The 22,191-nt window shown below is 39.9% G+C and overlaps 5 protein-coding genes across 7 annotated transcripts in view; 3 read left to right on the forward strand and 2 right to left on the reverse strand.

The window, feature by feature from the left end:
• The first annotated feature begins 1,461 nt into the window (after nt 1-1,461).
• Nucleotides 1,462-2,989, forward strand: LOC105281007. Its single transcript, XM_011341915.3, has 2 exons — nt 1,462-1,867; nt 2,300-2,989. The coding sequence occupies exons 1-2, from the start codon at nt 1,771-1,773 to the stop codon at nt 2,785-2,787; spliced, it is 585 nt and encodes a 194-aa protein (XP_011340217.1). The 5' UTR covers nt 1,462-1,770; the 3' UTR covers nt 2,788-2,989.
• A 155-nt stretch (nt 2,990-3,144) lies between these two features.
• On the reverse strand, nt 3,145-6,811 carry LOC105281004 (nuclear envelope integral membrane protein 1). The gene is made up of 8 exons (XM_011341911.3): nt 6,590-6,811; nt 5,973-6,085; nt 5,663-5,885; nt 5,419-5,585; nt 5,116-5,325; nt 4,881-5,005; nt 3,727-3,888; nt 3,145-3,652 (listed from the first exon to the last, which is right to left on the reverse strand). Exons 1-8 carry the CDS (start codon nt 6,678-6,680, stop codon nt 3,532-3,534), a joined length of 1,212 nt encoding a protein of 403 aa, XP_011340213.1. The 5' UTR covers nt 6,681-6,811; the 3' UTR covers nt 3,145-3,531.
• A 397-nt stretch (nt 6,812-7,208) lies between these two features.
• Nucleotides 7,209-9,585, forward strand: LOC105281005 (tubulin epsilon chain). Its single transcript, XM_011341912.3, has 9 exons — nt 7,209-7,233; nt 7,364-7,596; nt 7,676-7,791; nt 7,873-8,061; nt 8,175-8,423; nt 8,488-8,634; nt 8,716-8,865; nt 8,953-9,127; nt 9,292-9,585. The coding sequence occupies exons 1-9, from the start codon at nt 7,209-7,211 to the stop codon at nt 9,436-9,438; spliced, it is 1,431 nt and encodes a 476-aa protein (XP_011340214.1). The 3' UTR covers nt 9,439-9,585.
• Nucleotides 9,494-11,116, reverse strand: LOC105281006 (charged multivesicular body protein 5). 2 transcript variants are annotated; one of them, XM_011341914.3, is made up of 5 exons: nt 10,835-11,116; nt 10,529-10,639; nt 10,322-10,453; nt 10,009-10,236; nt 9,494-9,856 (listed from the first exon to the last, which is right to left on the reverse strand). In XM_011341914.3, exons 1-5 carry the CDS (start codon nt 10,901-10,903, stop codon nt 9,806-9,808), a joined length of 591 nt encoding a protein of 196 aa, XP_011340216.1. In that variant the 5' UTR covers nt 10,904-11,116; the 3' UTR covers nt 9,494-9,805. The 2 variants fall into 2 exon arrangements, with proteins under 2 accessions (XP_011340216.1, XP_011340215.1); XM_011341913.3 differs by having other exon boundaries at nt 10,322-10,639; nt 10,835-11,108.
• A 2,207-nt stretch (nt 11,117-13,323) lies between these two features.
• The window catches only part of LOC105281003 (cytoplasmic polyadenylation element-binding protein 2), a 169,635-nt gene continuing 160,767 nt past the window's right edge, over nt 13,324-22,191 (forward strand). Inside the window, exon 1 of one of the 2 annotated variants that reach the window (XM_011341909.3) lies at nt 13,324-16,490. In XM_011341909.3, the coding sequence (XP_011340211.1) occupies nt 15,381-16,490 (1,110 nt within the window). In that variant the 5' untranslated portion in view covers nt 13,324-15,380. The remainder of the gene's footprint in view (nt 16,491-22,191) is intronic. The other variant, XR_894220.3, reaches the window with a different exon arrangement.

A 22,191-nucleotide genomic window follows, 5' to 3' on the forward strand; every position in this document is an offset into this window, starting at 1 on the left:
CTGACTGCTGATATCATCTTATTTTGCACATTTCTAATTAACATTAATTTTCATGACACATATATGTTGTCTTAATGTCCGTATAAGTACTACAAGAGTGAATCATTCACATTTTGCATACGATATTTCTTTTCAGGAAGTTTTGTAACAAGAAACAAAAGTGATAACAGTACTGTCATCAACGAAGTTTCTGAGTTTATTGTAAATAAAATGTATCAGTGCATTCATTTTACACAAGGACTTTTGTTTACAAGTGTAATTTATATACATATATGCCTGTTCAAAGAACGAAAAACATATATTATAAACTATATTAGAATATTATACAAATGTGACCATCAATCACATTTTCTCGTTCATTCAAGAAACCATTATGTTAAGAAAATTATATATATAATATAATATTTATAATATTATTCTTGCGTTTTTCGCATTAATAAAAATGCCACAGGCAACTCATGAGTATTTCAACGCGATAAGTTTAGAAATAGATATTGTACTCGATGAGAAATTAGCAAAACAGAATATTATTCTTTCTTACAACTGTAATTTTTTAATGTGAAATTTACGTAATATCAGTCTTCGTTATTAGCTTATATATTCGAAATTGTAAATTTTCTTCCAACTTCTCTTCTTCTGTTTAAAGTTTAATTATGGATTTAAATAATATTTATGATTAATATATACGAGGTTCATATTTTGTTGATAACATATTAAATCGATACTTGATGAGTATCGAGTTCTGCTGAAACAGTAAATCACATGAAGCATCATTATTAAACACTTTTTCATCATTTTTCCGCGGTTGACCAATGGTTGAATAAATGATATATGCACAATTATTATTATAAATAAACTAATTTAATTATTTGCGCGTTAAATTGATAATTGCTTGTTAAAAATATTGAATTTACTTGTTAGGAATACGTTACGTTATCTCATTTTCTTCGCTTGAAAGCGAAAGTTAACTAATGCATATAATGAGCAAGAAAAATGGAATTTCTTGGCAAAATTGCAGAAGCAATCATTAAGATCTAGGCGGAATTAATAGTTCCGTAAAACTTACTTCAAATATAGCATCTAACTTTCAGAATATCTTCATTAAACGACTTAATATTATCAATTTTTTTCGCAAAGAAAAACCCGGAAACTTATAATTGTGACTTCATGACTTGCAAATGCGATGATAAGAAACGATGAAGGAAGGTGAACTAACCATTGTATCATCGAGCATTTTTCTATGCAAAATTAGCGGCGATAACAAAAGTTGTATGCGTCAATATTGTCCGTGAAAATGTGCTTGTACTTGTTAGTTTCGCTACTACATCGAGCAACCACTTGCTACTTTTGAGTGTGTACAGTGTATCGTGCTTATTGAAATAAAATTTAAAAAACGGGCAACTTGGATAGATAAAAAATAAAAGCCAGCAACAAAAAATCCTCTGTTCATTATTCAAGCATAGGCACAATCGAACATAATTAGCAGGTAGGACATTACATCGAGATATCACAACGTCTACTTCGAACATCATTTGCTACTTTTGTTACGTGAGCAACCGGTAGCAATTTACGCCAGAAATGTCAAGAATGTCAAGCTGTCAAAAATTGCATTGGATTAATTATTTCTAACGAAGACTGGATAGAGAATAAAAAGGAGCGCGACATCGTGGCAAAGTGGCTGTCCATAAGACATTTCGGAAAGGCAGAAAACGAGGTAAAAGTGTAGACACAAATCTAGACAGTCTCAATCTAGGACTGATCATTTACAAAATGAGATTACCACTCCTCGTTCTCTGTGTGGCCGTGATATACGGAACCTGCAGGATATACGGTGAAGAAAATGTCAACTCAATAGAAAGCGTAACAAGTGAGTAATATAATAAAGTGAATTATATGAATTATATTAACGTTGCTGTGTATTGAAAATATCTCCATGGAATATTTAATGGGATTACATTGCGTGTATGTAATATTGTAGCATCAAATAATATATTACGGTAAATTATATATTCCAATTGCGCAAATTGTCGGATGACACTTAAAAGCGCGCAATATTCTTTTTAAATCTTCTTTAACAAATTAGTAAAATTATTATATCCGTAAAAACAATATATAATATATAATTGTTCTATATTTTCTTTCTGTATCGTATCACAATACGAATTATGTATATTTTAGGTATATAAAGATATACAAATATATCATAAAATGTATCATATAAATGATAATCACAATTTCCACAAGAAAGGCTTAATAATTTACAATACACGTGTTTCATTAAGTAATAATGTTTTTTTAGATGATGGATATTACAAATTGGATTATTCGAACGTGCCTGTGGAGAGAGCTCTTTCAAGGCACAAAAGAAACAGCATACTATCATCACCTATTACGAAAATGGCATTGAAAATGCTTGGAATTGGTGATAATAGTGTAATCGTCAAGATAATAAATTTCTTTAGCTTCGTAAATGGCGTATTAACTGGAACACTGAAGTGCCCTAAAGTAGAAAGGCTCTCCATTAACTTGATCAAAACTATAGTATTGCATCCAATTGAAACACTGGAAACCATAGTATGCTACTTCTTCAATATGATTGGCAGCGAAGGTCGTGCAGTAGTGGCCAAAGTACTTCATATCTTCTGGGAATTTCTTAGAAACATACTTTTGCCAGGTTTATACAGAGTGTCAACTATGCTGTTGAAAATTCCTGTTTTACCTCCGTCCGTAAGGACCGTTCTCACTATGTTTAACTTGATATACAATGTCCTAAAACTACTTGGATAGTTAAAGCATGATGGAATTAAACTTGGTTTCTCATTTTTAAAGACAAGTTAAAAAATATCAAATCAAATATACCTATGATAAAAGCATATTTAGATTTCTTGTTAATTATTTTATTCGATTATTTTACTTCAAAACAGATGTAATATTAAATTCGTCGTAAATACAAGATAATTTGAGAAAACCAAGAGATTATTTTACACAATACTGAATTAAAAAAGACAAAGCACTAGTTGTTTAAATAATGTTCACGTTTCTGGCCGAATAAAACTATAATTTATTACCCAAACATCATGCGGAAAATAATAATACATGCACTTGAAATAAAAATAAACAATAAAACAAATAATTACAAAAATATTTTATTTATTTCATTTATTTACTTCCACTCTTTATAACCAGAACAACATTATGTCAATATTGGTAGAGTTTTTTCACAAAACTACATATGTATTTCTAAGAAAAATTCAATATAGTAATTCTTACATGATGTAACACAAAACTTATTATTCTGGTACATAATAACAACCAAAAGCATACGTGAATAAACGTATGGACAAATTTTTTAAACAATTCTATATCATAGTTTATTTAAATGCACGAAACATACTTTTTACTGTTATGGTTTATAAAAAAAGAAACATGACGCTTTATATATTATTACAAAAATATTAATTTTTACTACAAATTAAATATATATTTTTACATGTGTAATATTTGATCTTAATTAAGTACTATTTCTTGTATTTAATAAAAATCCTCATCGTCTGTGAACTCAGCTTTCTCTATAATTTTTGATATTTCTTCTTCATGATTATCCACTTCATCTTCTGATAGATGTGACTCCCCTTCCATAAATTTCGCAAATCTAAAAGATTCATATTGTTAATTAAAAAATCTCCATGTCGCTTATATGCAACAGTAGATAAAGTAAATGATAACCTTATAGGATCTTTGAGTCTTAAGACGGTTTTCCAAGAATTGCATTCTGGACTGGCGCAATACTTCTGTAATTCTTTCAAAGCTTTCTTAGTTTCTCGTATTCCTTCTTGACGATACTCATCTTCGTCTAGCAATTTTCGCTTTTCCGGAAACACGTTTCGCCTCGTTTAAAAAAAAAAGAGAAAAATCAAAGGTGGTAAATTATCTTTTTTGTCTATAAAGCAGATCAGAAGAAATATAAAATATTCTTTTACATGTATATACACATACACACGTGCGCACGTACATAGATGGATAAATATTAAACATAATTTTTTATAAAATATTTGAAACCACCAGTTCTTATTTTTCTTTCTCTTCTTAATTAAAATAAATGGACGTTATTAGATATTCGTCAAGCGTTTTCCATTTGTACGTACAATGCACATCTTACATATAAAATGTATAATATTATTTATATCCAAATTTATTAGTATAAAAACAACGATATGCACAATCTGTTTTAATAAGCATACCTTAAATAAAACAAATAAAATATGTAATAGATTTAATACATTTTATTGCAAACTGAAGATATATACAATTGCTGTACACTGGACATATTATATAAAAAGTATTAAAAAGTGCTCAAATACACAAAATGTGAAATTTGATATCATACCAATAAAAAAATAATATTAGTAATCACATTTCATACATTTGGTATATTTGCAAATCTTTTTGAAGATTTTTCAAATATGAGTGAGATATCAGTAATTAAACGCATGATTAGTAATATAAATACAGAATATTAGTTATATAAGCATAATTATAAAGCAAAAAGAGAAGATTACATAAAGATTACATAATTGTACACAGTGCTTAAACAATATAATGATTATAGAGCAACAACTTATTAACATTCAAATAATATTAAATGTGTATAAAATCATTAGAATATGATAACGTTGATAGAGAAGCAACATAAATAGGAGTAAGATATGTGCACAGAAGAAATTAAAATTTTATTCACACAAGAATAGCTAATCTAGAAAATAATCACCTTTTTTTATACAGATCAACTTTTTATTGCTGATCTGCATAGCATATGATTGTAGCTTATTGCAAAATGGCGAGAGAGAGTAGTTATATTATAGATCATCCTGTGTGCTTACCAGTATTGTCTGCTTCGATTAATCATTGCTTTCGGCAAGTTATAAAGAAACACGAGCACAATGCAACACGATAAAGATGCTTCTCGGAAGTGGCTACTATTATATATCAGTAATAATCCCACGAGCTGTAAGAACATATAAAATCATTTATAAATAAATAAGAAAAAAAAATAATGCATATAAAAAATCATTTATGAAGAAATAAGGAGAAAAATCATGCATAATACAAATTTACCTGTAAAAACCATTGTATTATTTTCTTCGTTCTCGCGTTGGTAACCGGGCCGAAACGGTAGCAGATTACAAAACTAATCAGAGACGTAACGAGGATGTACCACATGACCCATTCTCTATACTGTACCGCGATTAACTGTGCATTCTCCCACAATGCTTGCGCAAGGTACACGCTCATCGATGCAGCGAACAATAAGTACATAACTTTTCCCTTAATAATAATAATAATAATAGAAAGGTACATGAGATATTTCAACAAGAGTGGTTATATTGGTCAAGTGTTATTGCAGATTGAAGTAACTACCCGTGGCACCAATTTTCCTGCCATGTATATCAAGATTATGATAGACAAAGAGACACCGAACGCTATACCGCAAACATAGTAAAATAATGAATTCTGGCTCAGTATCCGCGCAGCCGAGAAAATTATGATACCCATTATCATCATCGTCAATCTCCAAACGTTGATACCTGGTAATGAACAATGAGACTACGTTACCAATCGTACTAATGCAGAGAAAGGAATAATCGCAGACTCGGATGCTCACGTGTTTCCGACAGAGTCATTATATACCCAGATTCTTTGACGGAGTCTACGTAAACACCTATGCACCTATTTTCAAAGGGATCCACTTTCAATTGTTTATGCCTTCCTGTGTCGAACAGGCTGTAACTCCAGGATCCTTCGTTTTCATCGTGCTTCTGGAGAATTTCACGAGGCGATTTACCGTCATACAAGACAAAGGAGTCCGAATTGATATTCAAATGCATCTACAACGAGATGTATTTCTGTCGTAAGTAACGGCGTAAGCAAATATGCACAACTGTGGAATATGCATGATCCTGAAACTCTCTTACAGTCATCGTTCTCCATATGTGTGTCAAATATTTTGATGTAGCATTGTGACAATACGTTTTGAGTCCAGGTCTATTATTTTCTACGCTGTCACCTGGATTCAAGAAGTGCACTTCTGAAACATTAAATCAGACACATATACATGTACTGCTGCTATCCGAAACAGAACACTAATACGATGGCGCATGTTGTGCCAGTTGATAAGTCAGCCTGTTTTCAGAAATCTGATTTCTTTCTTCGTTAGCAGACGTAAAAATATACATTAGTAAAAATGTTAACTCATAAATAGATAAGTATTAAACATTCTGGAAGCTTTTTCCTCAAATAAAAAATAACGACGCAGACTTTGAACTCAACAGATAGCTAAACAGACATGTTCGAATACATAATTATTAACATATTTCAGGACAGTTTAATAATTGCTACTAATTCCATATATATACAATACAATAATTGCTATGAAGTCTACACGTATGTTATGATAGAATTAATATCATTGATAACGCTTATCGCGTGATGTAAAACAGAGTGCAGCTGTCTTGTGTCAGTTTCACGTACTTTCTGATAATATCAAAGCCGACTTATCTCTCAGATATGATATAGGTTAGGCGACACTTACTCGGCTCTTCGAGGATACGCCGTGCGTACGCGCATTGAGACAGACAGAGATATACGAAAATCCATTTCATCACTTCAGCTGCTCTGCTCATTTTTCCAATTACACAGAATCTCCGCCAATACCCCTATTATCACGATCGCTGCATATCGCCGATACTGCGGCTGCCGAAACTGTGACAAAAGATTCAAAATAACTCGATACGATACTCAGTTGTAATTCGAGACGTAGTAATCGAGATTAATGGCGGAACGATTGTCCCGAATCGATTTATCTCGAGTCACGTCACGTCCGTTGATTCAGTGCGTCATGTGATGTGACGGCATAAATATAACCTGTATATATATCTTTTAACTGAATTTTCATTCTCTCCTTTCAATGTTCCCTTTTTCTTTTTTTTTCTCCAAACGTATATCTTTTATCGCATGAATAAAGAGCGTGATTTGTACTGTAATTAAAGGACCTAAGTTTTAACGATCATCAGGTTTCGAATTGCCTTTCGAGTCCATTTAACACTGACGCAAAAATAATAAATGTTTGTAGCAGAAAATAATTTTTATCATAAAAAATTTCATGTAATTTAACAATTTAAATAATACTGAGCGTTTAAATCGTGAATATAATGAGTCAATTTGTTACGGTACAAGGTAAATACGTACAATGCAATTGTTAGGCTCTTGTGTAACGATTTTGTAAATAAGTTGTGCATAAACCAGAAGAATAATGTGTTTTCTTTTTATTCGTTTCTTATCGTCTTACGTGTATAATACATTTTAGTTGGGCAATGCGGAAATCAAGTAGGATCAGCATTCTGGCCCTTAGCCCTGCACGAATATGGCATTCAGACCACCTCCAGTGGTGTAAATTTGCTCAAAGTGCAACGAAATCACGTGAAACACGTGAATGATCTGTCTCACGCATTCCCCAGTTTTTTTCATGTCCCCAATGCTGCAGATAACTTACATTTTCAAGATATAGCCGACTTAAACAAAGCCAAAGTTAAAGCTAGGGTACGTAAATTGTTTTAACTGGCGTCTCCCATATATAGATGAATAAATTTTTCTCAAATCTAAACACTTTCTGAAACAGGCTGTGCTAGTAGATATGGAAGACAGTGTTGTATCTAGGTTCAAGCAAGGCCCATTGCGCCAGCTGTTTGATCAAACGTGCATTGTAACAAATTATCCAGGATCCGCAAACAATTGGTAAAAAGACATAATAACGTTGGTAGATTTTGAGTGGCATTGATGTAAAAAATATATACAGTATACTTGTACGATTTCCAGGGCAATAGGATACTATGAACACGGTAGAAAACATCAGGATCGTTTGGAGGAAAGTGTAAGACGTACGGTCGAAAAGTGCGATCGATTACATGGATTTCTGTTGTTGTACTCTTTAGGCGGTGGCACTGGATCCGGATTAGGCACGGCGACCTTGAAGCTATTAAAAGATAATTATCCTCACGTGGAGAGGTACTTCTCACACGACTAAACGAGTAGAGTAATATAACATCTGATGTCTGCAAACATCAGACTGATATAAAGATAAATTGAATTGTTTTAATTATGGTAAATTAATATTTTAGGATTGTCTCGTGCGTGTACCCAGCGAATACGCGAGACACCATAACTGCACCTTATAATGCTCTACTAGCGACTCGAGAACTTATAGAACACGCCACGTGTGTATTTCCCGTGGAGAACAAAGCTCTCTTAGACATATGTAATGCTCAAATGAAGCGGGAGAATACGGGTCAAATGAATTACAACGCCTCGTGTCGGCCGTTTCAAGATATGAACAGTATTGTTGTCAATATGCTGCTGCACTTGACCAGGTAATCGGATTTTGTCAGCGACGCGAGACCCGGTATTTATTGTGAAGGCAACGATTCGTTTCAGCGGGTCCAGATTTCCGGGCAGTCTAAATATGGATATGAATGAAGTTGCCACAAATCTGGTGCCCTACTCGAAACTGCATTATGTATTCAGCAGTATCAGCCCCGCAACTTTATCCGCTTCAGATATGTGCACCATGCAGGAAACAAAGTATCTTGATTCTGTCTTTCTATCTTGTTCTTCTCTTACTTGCTTTCATGTTAAATTCATATATCGATATTGCCATTTAAGATTGCAGGATGAACTGTTCATCAATGCATGGTCGCGAAATAATCAGTTAATTAAATTAGACCCTCTCCAGCCCACCTCCGTCGTCCTTGCTGCTGCACATATCGCAAGGGGAAATACTACCTTAAGCGACATGAAACGAAATATTGAAAGGTATTTCGTCATTTTTCAATGAACTTATGCTACGTTTGTACATATGCAATAATTATCCCATTGAATCGTAATTTTCTTTTCTCGTAGGTTTCAGAATAAATCGAAATTCACTTCGTGGAGTAGAGACTGTATGAAGATAGGATTATGCTCCATTCCTCCGGCAGGACACTCCTCATCGTTGTTGTGTCTCCTTAATTCATCCGCTATGTCGTTACTATTTAGAGACATAATTCAAGAATTCTCGAAATTATATAGGAAAAAGGTATAACGATGAAACTTAGCTACATATCTTTTGTGAAACAAGGCTGAATCGTTCGTACTTCTACATTTCTCCTGCCTTGTTCTTCGAAGTCTGCGATTAGACGAGCACGTACAAATTTTTCAATGTAGAATTGAAAATTGCATCATTATGAAATTATATTTTAGGCACATGTTCATCACTATACGCAAGTACACGGATTTGAAGAAACGCATTTCACTGAGAGCAGAGAAGATATACTTAGCCTTTGTGAATGTTACGCAGAAATACGGAGTATGGAAGAGACAAATATTCCTAGATTACAAGTAATTTAATAACCTTGTAAAAAGAAATCGAAGATAAACGTAAATGTATTTTACACGTATTTCAGAAAGAAATTCAATATTTATTATTAATATTTATCTTAAATTCTTTAATATGTATATACAACATAACTAATAAAAGTAATGCATTTTAAAACAGTAACAAAACTCTATTAGTACGGAACTAATGTCACTTACGCAAGTTTTATTAACAGCACTTTGTTAGAGTATAATCTATGTCGCATCAAAGGTGTTGATTAGAAAAGCTTTGTTTTTTTGTGTCTTTCGAAGATCAAGTCATCAAGTGTCTTTGGGCATGCACGCGCGAACATTTTTAAGCTTACATTATCTTATCCAGAAATTTTGATGTACCTTAAATTTAGCTAGCAGGTATTTGCGGCAAACCAAACTCGTCCACTGGAACGCCGTCCTGTACATAAAACATAGACATCTTCTTTTAGAAATTTCATTTTTATGGATCATAAATTGTGTATTATTTTCTTCTAAGAATTTGCAAATTAATATATTTTGATAAATAATTTTTGCTGTGCTCAGACTTATTATTTTTATTTAAGTACAGACCTTGTTCTTGACGGAACTTGCTCCGGGTTCTTTATCTGGTGCGCTAGGTGCTTTTATGGCGTCGTCTAGGAAGCTAGCATCTTCGTCTAAGGCAAGATCATCGCCAAGCGCTTCCAGTTCCGCTGCTAGCTCATCATCATCAATCTCGGGCATTCCATAACTACGACCCATCGCTTCTTGTACTTCATCAGCCTGTTCCAACATATCTGCCAAATCGTCCTGCATATCCTGTGATCCAACAATAACAATGTTGAGTAAATATTTTAATTATTACAAAGTTATTGTATCACTTATAATGATTTATTTTCCTTACTTCGATTTGATCAATATTGATATTCTTAAATTCCTTCTGCATTTGCTTGACACCTTCCTTCATAGCGACCACAGTTGCCTGAGTGTCTTTTAACGTTTGAGTGGCATAATTTGCTTGTTCCATGTTGAAAGCCTGTTGACGCAAATTGTCAACTTGAGCCTCATACATTTTTCGCTGCTTCAATACTCGCAATGCCTTGGCCTTTACCGCGTTCTTAGCCGGTCCATCTCTCATTTTCACCATTTGGTCCTTGTACTTTTTCAGCTCTGCGTCTAACCTGGCTATCTTCTTTTCTGCCGAGTCCGCCCTACTGTCAACCTTGATGAAGGTATCATACATTTACCAGGTAAGTTTCTATTTTCTTCGAAAAAGCGAGGATTTCTCATACATTATGCTGTTTAAAGCAAAAGTATGCGGCACTATTCCTTTAGATATCGGAAATGTCACGATAATGCGACGAATAGAAAACAATCGACGTTATTCCTTGACAGCAACAAATACAATTGTTCTTACCCCGGCGATGCAGTCTGTGATGCTTGGTGGCGGTTCTTTGGGTTTAGCACGTCCAAAGAGTCTATTCATATTTGCGGATTAACTGTTGACACGTTGGGACAATCTATACGCAGCAGACTTTTCCGACCGTCGAAACGTCAAATATCTGATCCGATGTTGCAGACGAACACGGGACGGGTACGTAATGCGGCAAAAGACGGGAGTCTAGACAAGATGTGCAACGTGACTGTAGACGACTAGAGAGGATAGTGAGTCAGACGCCTGCGACTACTTCGTGACATTCGTTTAAAATCCGCCATTTGAAATAGCGTTGCACGTCTACGCGTCTACGTTAAAGTTATTTCCAGCCTAAAAAAGTTCAAAATTGTAACGTATTTCAAATGCACTCATGTGTCGCTTTGTAGAGAAAATTATTTAAGAACAATATTTTTGCGAATGCAGTTTAGAATACGCAAGAAGGTTAGTCGCTCTTTGACAACAGCTTAGTTATATCTAACATGAGTCTTATCGTGAATTTGATGTAAGCTCTCTTGTATTGCTCTCTTGAAATTAAAAGAAAGGTTATACTATTACTAGTACTAGCGGAGAAATAAAATTTATATGAGGATACATTTTAAGCAGGTTTAAAACCTCTTGTGCCATTTGCGTATTTTCAGTATATAAAGCACATTAGATAAAGTCTGATTTCACTTTATAAGTTAATAGAAAATTATTTCATATATATTCAAGTACAGATTATTCAAATATTTTATCACTTTCTTTATTTTTTCCTGGAAAAAAAAAACAAGAAAAAGGAAACAGACGCGCCGATTTCAAAGAAATTAATCTCGCGGATTTATCGTCGCCTCGTTATCAGCAAAAAATCTCAGCAAGGTGATTAGATTATTTCCACGTTTGGCAAAAATATCGGCATCTCTCGCGCGTTAATATTTAATTTCGGTATTACGTAGAGCGCTTCAAGCACGGGGAATGCATTCATGAACAATGTAGGCCGCGTCTATGGGTCTACGAGAGAGCACGACTCGCATCCTGCAGCTAATCATAAGAGATTTACTGCACGATGCAGCCTCCTGACGGAGGCAGCTCATCACACAGCAAGACGATATCCCGGACAAGAAAGCACGCGAGATTCAAGCGTAATTACGACGCGGCGCGTACTTCACGTCGTAGCGCCCTCCCCCTCTCTACCTCTTCTCCCCCATCTTCTTCTTGCTCTCGGGAAGGCGCAATCCTCGTTATCCACCGCTATAAATCGCCCGTCGCGATATTTTTATTTACGTGCTTGGCCTCTAATCCTCCCATATACCATACGACCGCTCACACGTCGTTCTCTCTGCCGTCGGTACATAACCAAACAGCTCCCTCGGCTCTTATCGAGCGACCGCTTATCAAGCACGCAGCCGTCTCGCGGCGCTTGCGTCGATCGTTGATTCGTTGAGCAAGTTTCGAGTCCTCAAAGAAATATTAAGTGTCGATTCGCCTCTCGAGCTTGCCGATGAGCTTTCGCACCCTGTCATTGAGGGTGAAAAATTTGGACACGACTTCTTCATTTTCATGTGTGATTATATTGTGATACTACAACTAAATATTATTCTTTCAGAAACATATGTTATATAGGCAATTTCTAGTATGATTTATTTGCATACAATTTTAACAAATTATCTTTCCAACGTTCAAATTTGAGTTTGTTAGTATAAATAAATACAAATCGAACTTAGGTCTTTTATAAACGCTGTTAAGCGTTAAATTACGCTGTGAATTCATAGTTAGTTTTGTATCAGCGACCTATTATAAAAGGGTATTTTAGAAATAATATTTTATTCTTCTCGACTTTCTCTCACCACTGTGAGAGAAGTCACAATTGCTTCTCCTAATACAACTTTTATAGATTTAAGACTTAATGAAATCCACTTTCCAGTATTGAATAATTCCACTCAAAATCTATTGTTTGAATCTGTAGTTAAAACAACATTCGGTGATTTCTAGTTATACGGAGCACCCTATATAACTAGAGGGTTGCGAACGAGCAGCGGAAGAGAACGGCGGAACGAGGAGGCGGAAGGGGTAAACAACAAGCGTCGCGGTGGTGGTTTCGGTGCGGCCGCGATGGCGGTGGCGACGTCGGGGCGTCAGGGCGCCTGCGTGAGCGACGTCGCGACGCGCGACGCAGCACCGCCGACGCAACGGCGGCGACGCCGACGACGACGACGATAACGGCAACGACGACGACGACGACGACGACGAGGAGGACAATCGGCGTCGGAGTAACGCAACGAGAACGCGACACGGACGGTCGGGCGAGGACCGTCGAGTGCGCACGGCTTTATGCGCGGCCACACGACGACCTTATACTCGCGATTCGGACTGTGGCATGCTCCGATCTGCGGCGCGGCCGCAGTGTTCCAAAAGTCGGCACGACGCACGAATCGCACTATTCCGGCGCGCGCGCGCGCGAGAGGCACACACGGCGACGACGACGCAGCAGCGGCAGCAGCAGCACCAGCAGCGGCGACGGCAGAGGAGAGACCACGAAGTCGCGTCGTCGAAACGCGCTCTGCTGGCTGGAGTTTTCCGGGCCACCACCTCCTCCTTACACCTCCACCAGCCCTCCTCTCTCTCTCTCCTCTGATCTGTTGGAGCTCGAGCGCGGCCGACGGAGGCGTGAGGGCGTACGCGCGGAGGACACGCAGAGCAGCTGGACAGCCGTGCCAGGGATAGCGCCGCCGAGGGTAAAAGAAAACAGGGAAGATGCATGAACTGAACGGGAGGCAGCGCTAGACCGTCGTACGTCGTAGACGAGGTGGCGGACGACAGCGACAACGACGACGACGACGGCGGCGGTAGCGGCGACGACGACGTAGTACGTGTGTGTTCGGAGGTGGTGCACGGTACCGCACGTAGGCGGATCAACGGCGGAATAGAGAGGGAGCTCCCCGGGTCACCGCCGTGTACGTGATCCACTGCGGTGCGCTGTGGACTCCGCTTCGCTCCGCGCCGGATTGTCGTCCGGGTGGTGACACGTCGCAGCCGGTGAGCGCGGCAGTGGTGTGCTGTAGTAACCCTGACCTGACCCCGCGCGCTTACACTCCTCGGGCTCGCGTTTCGTCGCAGTGTCCTCGTGAGACTCGCCGTGCGTGCGCGTACGACACCACACTCGGCGAGGCCCTCCACTGTCCGTACCGCGCGTCCCACTTCACGTCTCGCGGGCTTTTATCGGTGATCGATCGAGCACGCGCGCGCGCGACAACCGATTACGCCGCACCGTACGGAACAATCGGCGATCGGCGACGACAACTCGTTGTTGGAGGAGTTAGCGCACGACTGTCTCGCGAGTACATCTTGGAGCTATTTGTTATTCTCGCAGGAGTGAAGCGTCTCTCGAATCCTGTGAGTTCAGTGCGAGTTCAGTCGCATAGTTGCTCATAGTTGATCATCCGGAAAGGGGACGCGGATCATCGCTCCATCGGACTCGGGTGGTGAAACATATCGTGTACACCAATACGTATACTTCTCCCTCCCTCTTATCCGTTTTTCCTCCTCTGCAACTACGATACACGATCCGCGGGGCGACCTCGTATTGTAGTCGCGTGTGCGTGTGGTAGTGGAAAGCAAAAGGTCGCGCGCGCTGCGCTGCGTATTTGGGAGGGTTCCAAGTGGTCCAGCGGTGTGTGCGATCGCCGAGAGGATCGAAAGTATGTTCGCCAGGGGGTAGTCCGCGAACGGGAACACGTACACGGCGAACGAGAGCGGTATTCGTAACGAACGAGCGGGCGAACGATCGAACGCAGGACAGGCAGCCGGGAGAAGCTTTGCAAGAGCAGCGCTTCGAATCGGAGCATCGCGACGACGATGATAACACGCGTCGAGTGAGTTTGGCTCCCTGACCAGCCAAGAGGATGCCACGAGGACAGAGTCGCTGCCGAATCGTACTGACGGGGCGACGCGGCGTCAGCGGGATCTAGAGGAGCATTCCCGAGGTGCGAACGAGTGCGCGATCGTGTTTAGGAAGAGAACGAACGAAGACACACGAGAGCGAGACTGCGAGCGCAGCCCCCGAGGAAAAATAGACCGAGGCGTGAAAATAGAAGGTGGAACGGAGGAATAGGAGGTGGGAAACCGGACGAAAGAGAATAAGAAAGAAAGAGAGAGAGAGAGAGAGAAAAGCAGCGAAAGAAAAGCAAAGAGCGAGAGAGCAGAGAAGAGACACGCGACGAGGAGGATCATCACATAGCGTAGTCTTTCGGTTTCCGGGGTCTCTCTCCGTGGGTGTTTTTACGCGTGTGGCCGTGGATCGATAGTTTGCCCCGCGAGCTCGTGCCGGACAGGAACGACGACGAGTTACACTACGTGGAGGACGCGCGCGGCCCTCTCGCGTTTAACGACAACGATACCCTCGTGCCGCGAGTGACCGGATCCGTGGGAGACGGGTAACGGAGAGAAGGAAGTTTCCGAAGGGCCTAGTTGGAGGTGGTGGTGTTGAGTATCGCGACGGACGTTGCGTCATCGTCGCGTGGACGTTCGGCCACCGGAAACCTTGTGGTGATTTATGGGGGACTTTAGCACGACGAGTCTCTTCTCGAGTACCCTGACCAGTCTGAAGTCTAGCACGGCTAACAGCGGCATCAGCAGCAGCAGTAATAGCAGCAGCAGCAGCAGCAACGCCAGCGCCGCCGTCATCATAACGACATCCACGATGCAAGACGACCTGCTGATCGAAAAGCAAACCACCGGCAAATCCGCCCCACTCTCACCGAGTGGTGCACTGGATGCCGTAGCCGGACAGGACAAGTCGAAGGATGTGATCGAGGCGGAGAGCATTTCCATCACACCGACGACGCCCTCATCAACGGAGAAGGATATCACGTGTAGCACGACTTCGGCTCTACAAGGCTTCGCTGATCCTGGCGGCCGAGTACCCAGCTTGTGGTCCGCGCCGGACGACAGCGGGTTGCACGGCGCGTTGCCGGTCAATGGTTCGATTGCCGCGTTTCAGAATTTCCCAGCCGGCGGACCCGCGGGCCTGTTTGCCAGCACCGGCGCCACCGGTGCAGTGTCAACCGGTACTCGCCGTGCAATCACAGCCAGCCACAATTTCCCGCAACAACAACAGCATGGTAATGCAGGTGCACCCACCGCCACCAGACACAGTGGTTTGCCAGTATCGTCCGCTCAGCAACAGCAACAGCAACAACAGCAGCAGCAACATCAACAGCAACAGCAACAACCGCCACCTGCATCACATCCGGGTGTTTATCTGCCCGGCAAGGGCTACGCCGCGTGGTCAGGTGGGCCGCAGGCCCCGCAACAGTGGGGTGCAGGTCCGCAAGCGGCTGCTGCAGCCGCCGTTGCAAGCCCGGGTCTGTCACCCTGGAATCGCGGTAGATCTGTGCCCAATCTACCGCCGTTGCACTCATCTCTGCATGCCGCTGCGGCGGTCGCGGCCGCTGCCGGGTTGCAAGGTCGCAAACCAAGTCCGACGTTTCCGGGCCATCCGGGCCCGGCGGCGGCGCATCCCTCTTGCATCAGCCCGGTGAAGTTTCGTCGGAGCACATCATATCCCGGCAAGGGCAACATATACCCGCCACAACCAGCTCCGACTTTCGAGGTCACCGCCGCCGAAGACAGGGATCTGCTGCAGCTACCGCCATTCCAGCAAGTGAGTAAATTTGGAAATTCCGTGAGGATTAGAAAGTGATTTGGTACTAGAATCACCTTCTAGCGAGATGTTGATAAGCAGATAGACAAATTAAAAAATTTTCAACGGAACATCGGTCTACTTTATTATGAAATTTAGAGTTTTAAGAAAATTTTTACTGAGAATTCATTGGAGAAATAAATTAGTTTTTTTTCAGGAAATTTAATTTATAGTTCCGCGAGAAAAAGTCGACTAGTGCATTATTAGACACGCATATATTAGAGATCCATGTGTTAAACATATTTTAATTTTTATCTTTAAAAATATGCGATACTTTTTGCGATTTATCCGTTTAACTATTTAGTATTATTCCTCAATTACTGCAGATATCGAAGTGAAAGAATCTGTGAGAACAAATATCTATTCTGGGAGCTAAATCTCTAGAAAATAACTTTTAACTTACAATTACTTCTCTGTTGACAGACTATTTTTCTTCAAGCGTTTAATTCAAATCAAATACTTGTATTTAATTAATGGACGAGTTAAACATTATGTTATAGTATTGCCAATTTTAATTGTTGATTATTCAGCAATTGGCTTTCTTATAAAAATATCACACTATTACTAGAAACTAATATTAATTACGCAGCCAACTTAAACAGTGCACTATTTGCGTCAATGAAATCGCGGGAAAGACGATGGTACTTGTAGCGATCGCCGTTTGTTGTTTTACTCGACTCGCGAGCACTGATGATGGCACAGACGTTACCTCGACTTTTTTAGCCGAGTGGCATTGCGTTATCGATCGCGTTGGAGCAGGTAGTATAGCCAAAGGTACTCGCTTGTAAAACTGCGCCGGCAATCATGCGGTCTCGCAAGCCGCCGTGGCTAGGCTGCTCCGACTTCCGCAGTTTCACGTTCGTTCGGTGTGCCATCGCAGCGCATCACGCGCTCCTCATGCCATCGGGTTATGCAACTGTTTCTCGAGAGAGAGAAAAAGGGACATAGGGAGGGGTTCCTTGCATTTATATTTAGCCGGCACAACGACTGTTTCGGCAGTCGCGCGGTATGACAGCGTCGTTTTTAACGACGCGATAGTGTCCGCGCTACACCTTCGCGCGGAGCAAGTACCGCGCGTAGCCAGCCAGCGTCGTCGCGGACGCGTTTCCATCGGCGAGAATTTTACGCCGTGGAATCCAGGTTATCTTTCGCCGTCACGGCGTCGTTTCGTATATCTACATGCGTGATAACGAAATCGCGCGTATAGACCACCGTGAAAACAGGTTGAAGTTACGTTGAAACTTCCGTTCCTGGGGGGCGATCTTTCATGTCTTTGCAAACGTGTCCGTCACGTTCCATCGATGTATCGTCGATGAACACCTGCGCGAGATGAATGAAATAACCGATGGGAATAGAGAAGGAATAGATAATGGATGAATGACACACATGGCGGAAATACGGGTCAGCGTTTTCCCCAATTATATATTTTTCCACGTCTTCGCTCTATTTACGCGTGGCGCACACAATGACGCATCATGTAAAACGCAATATTGGTCTCAAACGAGAGTTTTCATTATATTTTTCGTGATACAGTTAACAAACGAACGAATAATTCCATTTATATGAGCGTTTAGTTGTACTACTACAGTTTAATCCAAGTAGATTTAATATACAGAATTGCCGCGTATATTAGTGTTAACAAAATTCTGCTATTGGATAAAATCCATTTATATCATCATTATTGCATTTATTATTTATTATACACATTGCGTGCGCCGTACCTGTTTAAATTTAATTCAGGATATTAATAAAATTCCGTAATCTGATAATTTTATGAATAGCAGATTTCAATAAATTTTCTGAATAAAGATATATTAGATTGACTAACAAGATTTCTTTATATTAAACGTACATTTATAATCGTTAAAAAGTGATCCGTTTAAGAATCGGACATTTATAAATGGATATATTTTATAACATAACTTCACAATTTTATTTTATATTTTATATACCAAAGATTATCATCTCTCTAGAAAATGTATCTAATCAATGTATCAATAATAGAGTTGAGCATATATACGAGTATATGAAAAAGATACGAATATCTTTAAGAATACATGACTGAAGGATACATGAGCGCATCGTTCTCAAGATATTTCCGGACGAACACTTCTTCCACGTCAGATAAGCGTCACCGAGATTGTCGTTAATAATCGATTTCGTTTTTTGTTATCTAGAATCGCGCTATCTTGAAACTACTTGGTACTTATTTTGTCGCACGCGCGCGCGCGTTCAAGTCTGACCTAATTCCTTTTCGACGTTGTAACTCCGACAGTGTCTAGCAGAAGTTTAAGCTCAGCTATTTTAACCACCACTCGAAAATAGATCTGCATACTATCCGAGAGAAATGGCGGATATCGTTGTACTGTCGTTCGGCTGTCACCTTCGCGCATCTTAGTCCCGACATTTATATTTTTACCTGTCGGTACCTATCGCCGTTTTCCATCCGCCGTGACTATACTCGATCATATCAAATAACACTACTTATCGTACGAAACTTATTGGGGATATCGATATGAATCAATACTCGAGCCACAGCCCGATAATAGGAATAAAAGCGAGGTAACGGGAGAAAGGCGAAAATAACCGCGCTTTTCTTCGTCGGTTTTCCATTTTTTGTGCCGTGATCTCGATTCGCTTTTCATGCGATTGTGTAGGAATACGCGCGTATAATATGTATGTATATGTATGAATATATTACACGACTCAAGTATCGGAGCAGAGAGAATGCGCGCGCGCGCGGCCAGGTAATGCGGCAAAAGCGCCTAGCAGAGCGAAGAAACGCTCGAGCTTGAAGCTCCGATAACTCATTGCTCGTCATTCACCTTGAGAGGGGAATCGGGGCACGTGCAGTAGGTCGCCTAGCCGATACGTCGAGAGGGCCAATCACCAGTGGACATCGGTCGCGCTCGCGCGCCTATCTACACCGCACACACATGGTCACAGCCTCCGCTGACGCGTCGATGGGTGCGTTTGCAATACGGAAAAAAGAAAATCGTAACGCGGCGGAGAGGCGTTATGGAGATAACGATTTTTTTGCTATCGCGTTACTACGCTGCGTCGCCGTTCTCGGTCCTTCTACTGACGCGATGGACACGAGACGCCATTACGAAACGCGATTTCGCTGTCGAAATGAGTCTGACGAAACGCCTAGCCAAAGCGGGGCCGGCTGGCTGGCCCGCACGTGTTTCCCAGCCAATGGCGCCCCTATTTACGGCATTTTATCATGCAACTGAGTGAGCCTGAACGATGTAATAATGTCCGCACACGTGGTGTCACGTGGGTGACGGCGAAGCTACCCCTCCGCCCCAAACGCTGGAAAAACGGCGAGTCAATATGTCGCGCGAAGGTCGCTCTCTTCCGGAGGTCGAAATTGATCTTCGATAGATCGAAGGTGTACGAGGCTAATTTTATTCGCGTACATCTCAGTCGGGAGAGAGAAAAGATTTTCTTGGGAAACTTTTTATCCCCATACACGGGGCGAGAGAGTCGACTGCGCCGCTGCTTTGAAAGTTCTTCGTGTATATGCATTCTGCTGAATAAATTTAAAGAACATCGTATATACACAAAGATCGCCCCAAGTTTGTGCTGTGTTTCTTCTTTGTCTATGATTTGTTTACCAAGTTAAAAGAAATCTTTCATTATTGGAAGCCTGTAGATATTAATAATTTTCAGATTATTGAGCAGAGAGAAAGGTATTTTTACAGCGAATCAACAAGCTTAGGAAACGTAAAAGATAATGTAAGATAATAGAGTCTTATTCTTTGTATAATTTTATTCTTTGTACGACTTTATTTTTATCAAATCTATCTCTCAAAATTAGTCACGTGTCTGTTTAAAGCTGAACGTTAAAAAATCGCGAACAGATGTGTGTGCGTGCGACGTTCAATCTGATATTTGGTGGAAAATGATTTATTATTCGCTATTATTTTCCTCTTCCTTTGACAAGGCCTTTATTTTATATGCTATGTTCTCAGTATAAACATGGTTGGAAGGTAACAAAGCCTTGTCGCTATTAATTAAATATAACAAATAATTAAAGCTTGCCCCATTTCTTTACGTGAATATATGTATTGTATCGTACTTTTGCATTTAATTTAATAAGTTTATTAAATTGTGGACATTGAATATGACGAAGGAAATGTATAATACTTCGACAAAAAATATCACTAAAAATATCAAATATCTACTTTACATACAAATTCTTTTTTCTGCTTTTGCATTGTACGTGATACAATTGCGTGTCTGTGTAACCGAAATATTAAACTAACATGCTTCGCGTGACTCTTAGTGCGACTTGAAAAAAAAAGAATAGCCGTGGTTGGTACGTCGATTGGAAGTGCTAATAAAAAGTTGCGTTACGTTCTAACAACACGATGCAAATTTGTCCTTGAAATAGGTACTAGCCGAGGAAAGACAGGCGAAGAGAGACGGAAAGTTCAAGAGAGTGATTTTTCTAACATTTAATGTTGTATCATATCGTCTAGATGTTAACCTAATTTAAGTAACGTCCTATTTGAATTCCGGACTGCGCCGGTGCGAAGTGACCCAGTATGGGGGTTTATAGGTTACTCCGGTTTCCTGCGATATAGATTTTTCGCGCAGGGTGCGTCCTTCCGTACAGCGGTTAACCAAGAACACGTTCTTCTCTCCGTGTTCCTTTTTGTGCAATAATTTTTTATGCAAACACGTAACCTAAGAGATATACAATTATTTAGTCCGTATTCATATCTCATCGCCATTTTTTTAATGCAAAAATTGGAATTTTATTGCAAGTTGAACAAAAAGATTAATAATATAATGTAAGATTACGATATTTCTTTAACTTCTATGATTTTTTACGAATTGCAAAAAGAGAGGATGATTGCCATGAAATTGTCACTCGTAAAACTAATTCTGATAAAAGTTTTGAGATAATATAAGCCTATATGGCAAACATAGTGTATGATTGCATAAATTTTGTGGATTGTCGGAAATAACAGAGTGCTGGTAAAAAGTGAGAAAAATTGAAACAGAATACTCATATGTAGTTATCATATTCAGTGTTTTATTAATTTTCACGAATTTTCATAATATTTAGCGTGATAATGAAATAAATTCAATTGTAACTGTAACATAGGCTGGCGCCGACAAATTATTACACACACATATTGTATCTCGAGCCTTATGTAATGAAATGCGGCTAACCGCTTGCAGACAGGGTGGCCGCCCAGTATTGAGCGCGGAGAGTTACGATGGCTGTTTACCCAAGTCTTCCAGTTACATCGTAACGTTTAACTCGATTCGTTCGATACATTACGTAATTCTGTTGGCCCGATCCGCTTACCACGAAACATATTACGAGCTGAGCTCGCTGGCATTTGCCGCACAACATGATTTTTTGATAACATGAACCAAGATAGACGGTATGTCTGTAACTGTTATACATACATCGTCAAATACGCGAACGAAAAGAGAAAAGAAAAGTGAGAAAAAGGGAGAGAATAATTATATAAAATATTACAGATAATCTTCTTTCAGCGAGAAAAAAAATCTGACAGTGATATTGTAAAAAACAGAAAAAGGTTTTATATCCAGCTAAAACTAAAATGAAATCCATTAAATTAAATATGTAAAAAGATATGAAAAATGTGATTTTTTAGAAAAAATCATTAAAATAAGG

The sequence above is a fragment of the Ooceraea biroi genome, chromosome 5 (assembly GCF_003672135.1).
Source record: "Ooceraea biroi isolate clonal line C1 chromosome 5, Obir_v5.4, whole genome shotgun sequence".
Taxonomy (NCBI): Eukaryota; Metazoa; Arthropoda; class Insecta; order Hymenoptera; family Formicidae; genus Ooceraea; species Ooceraea biroi.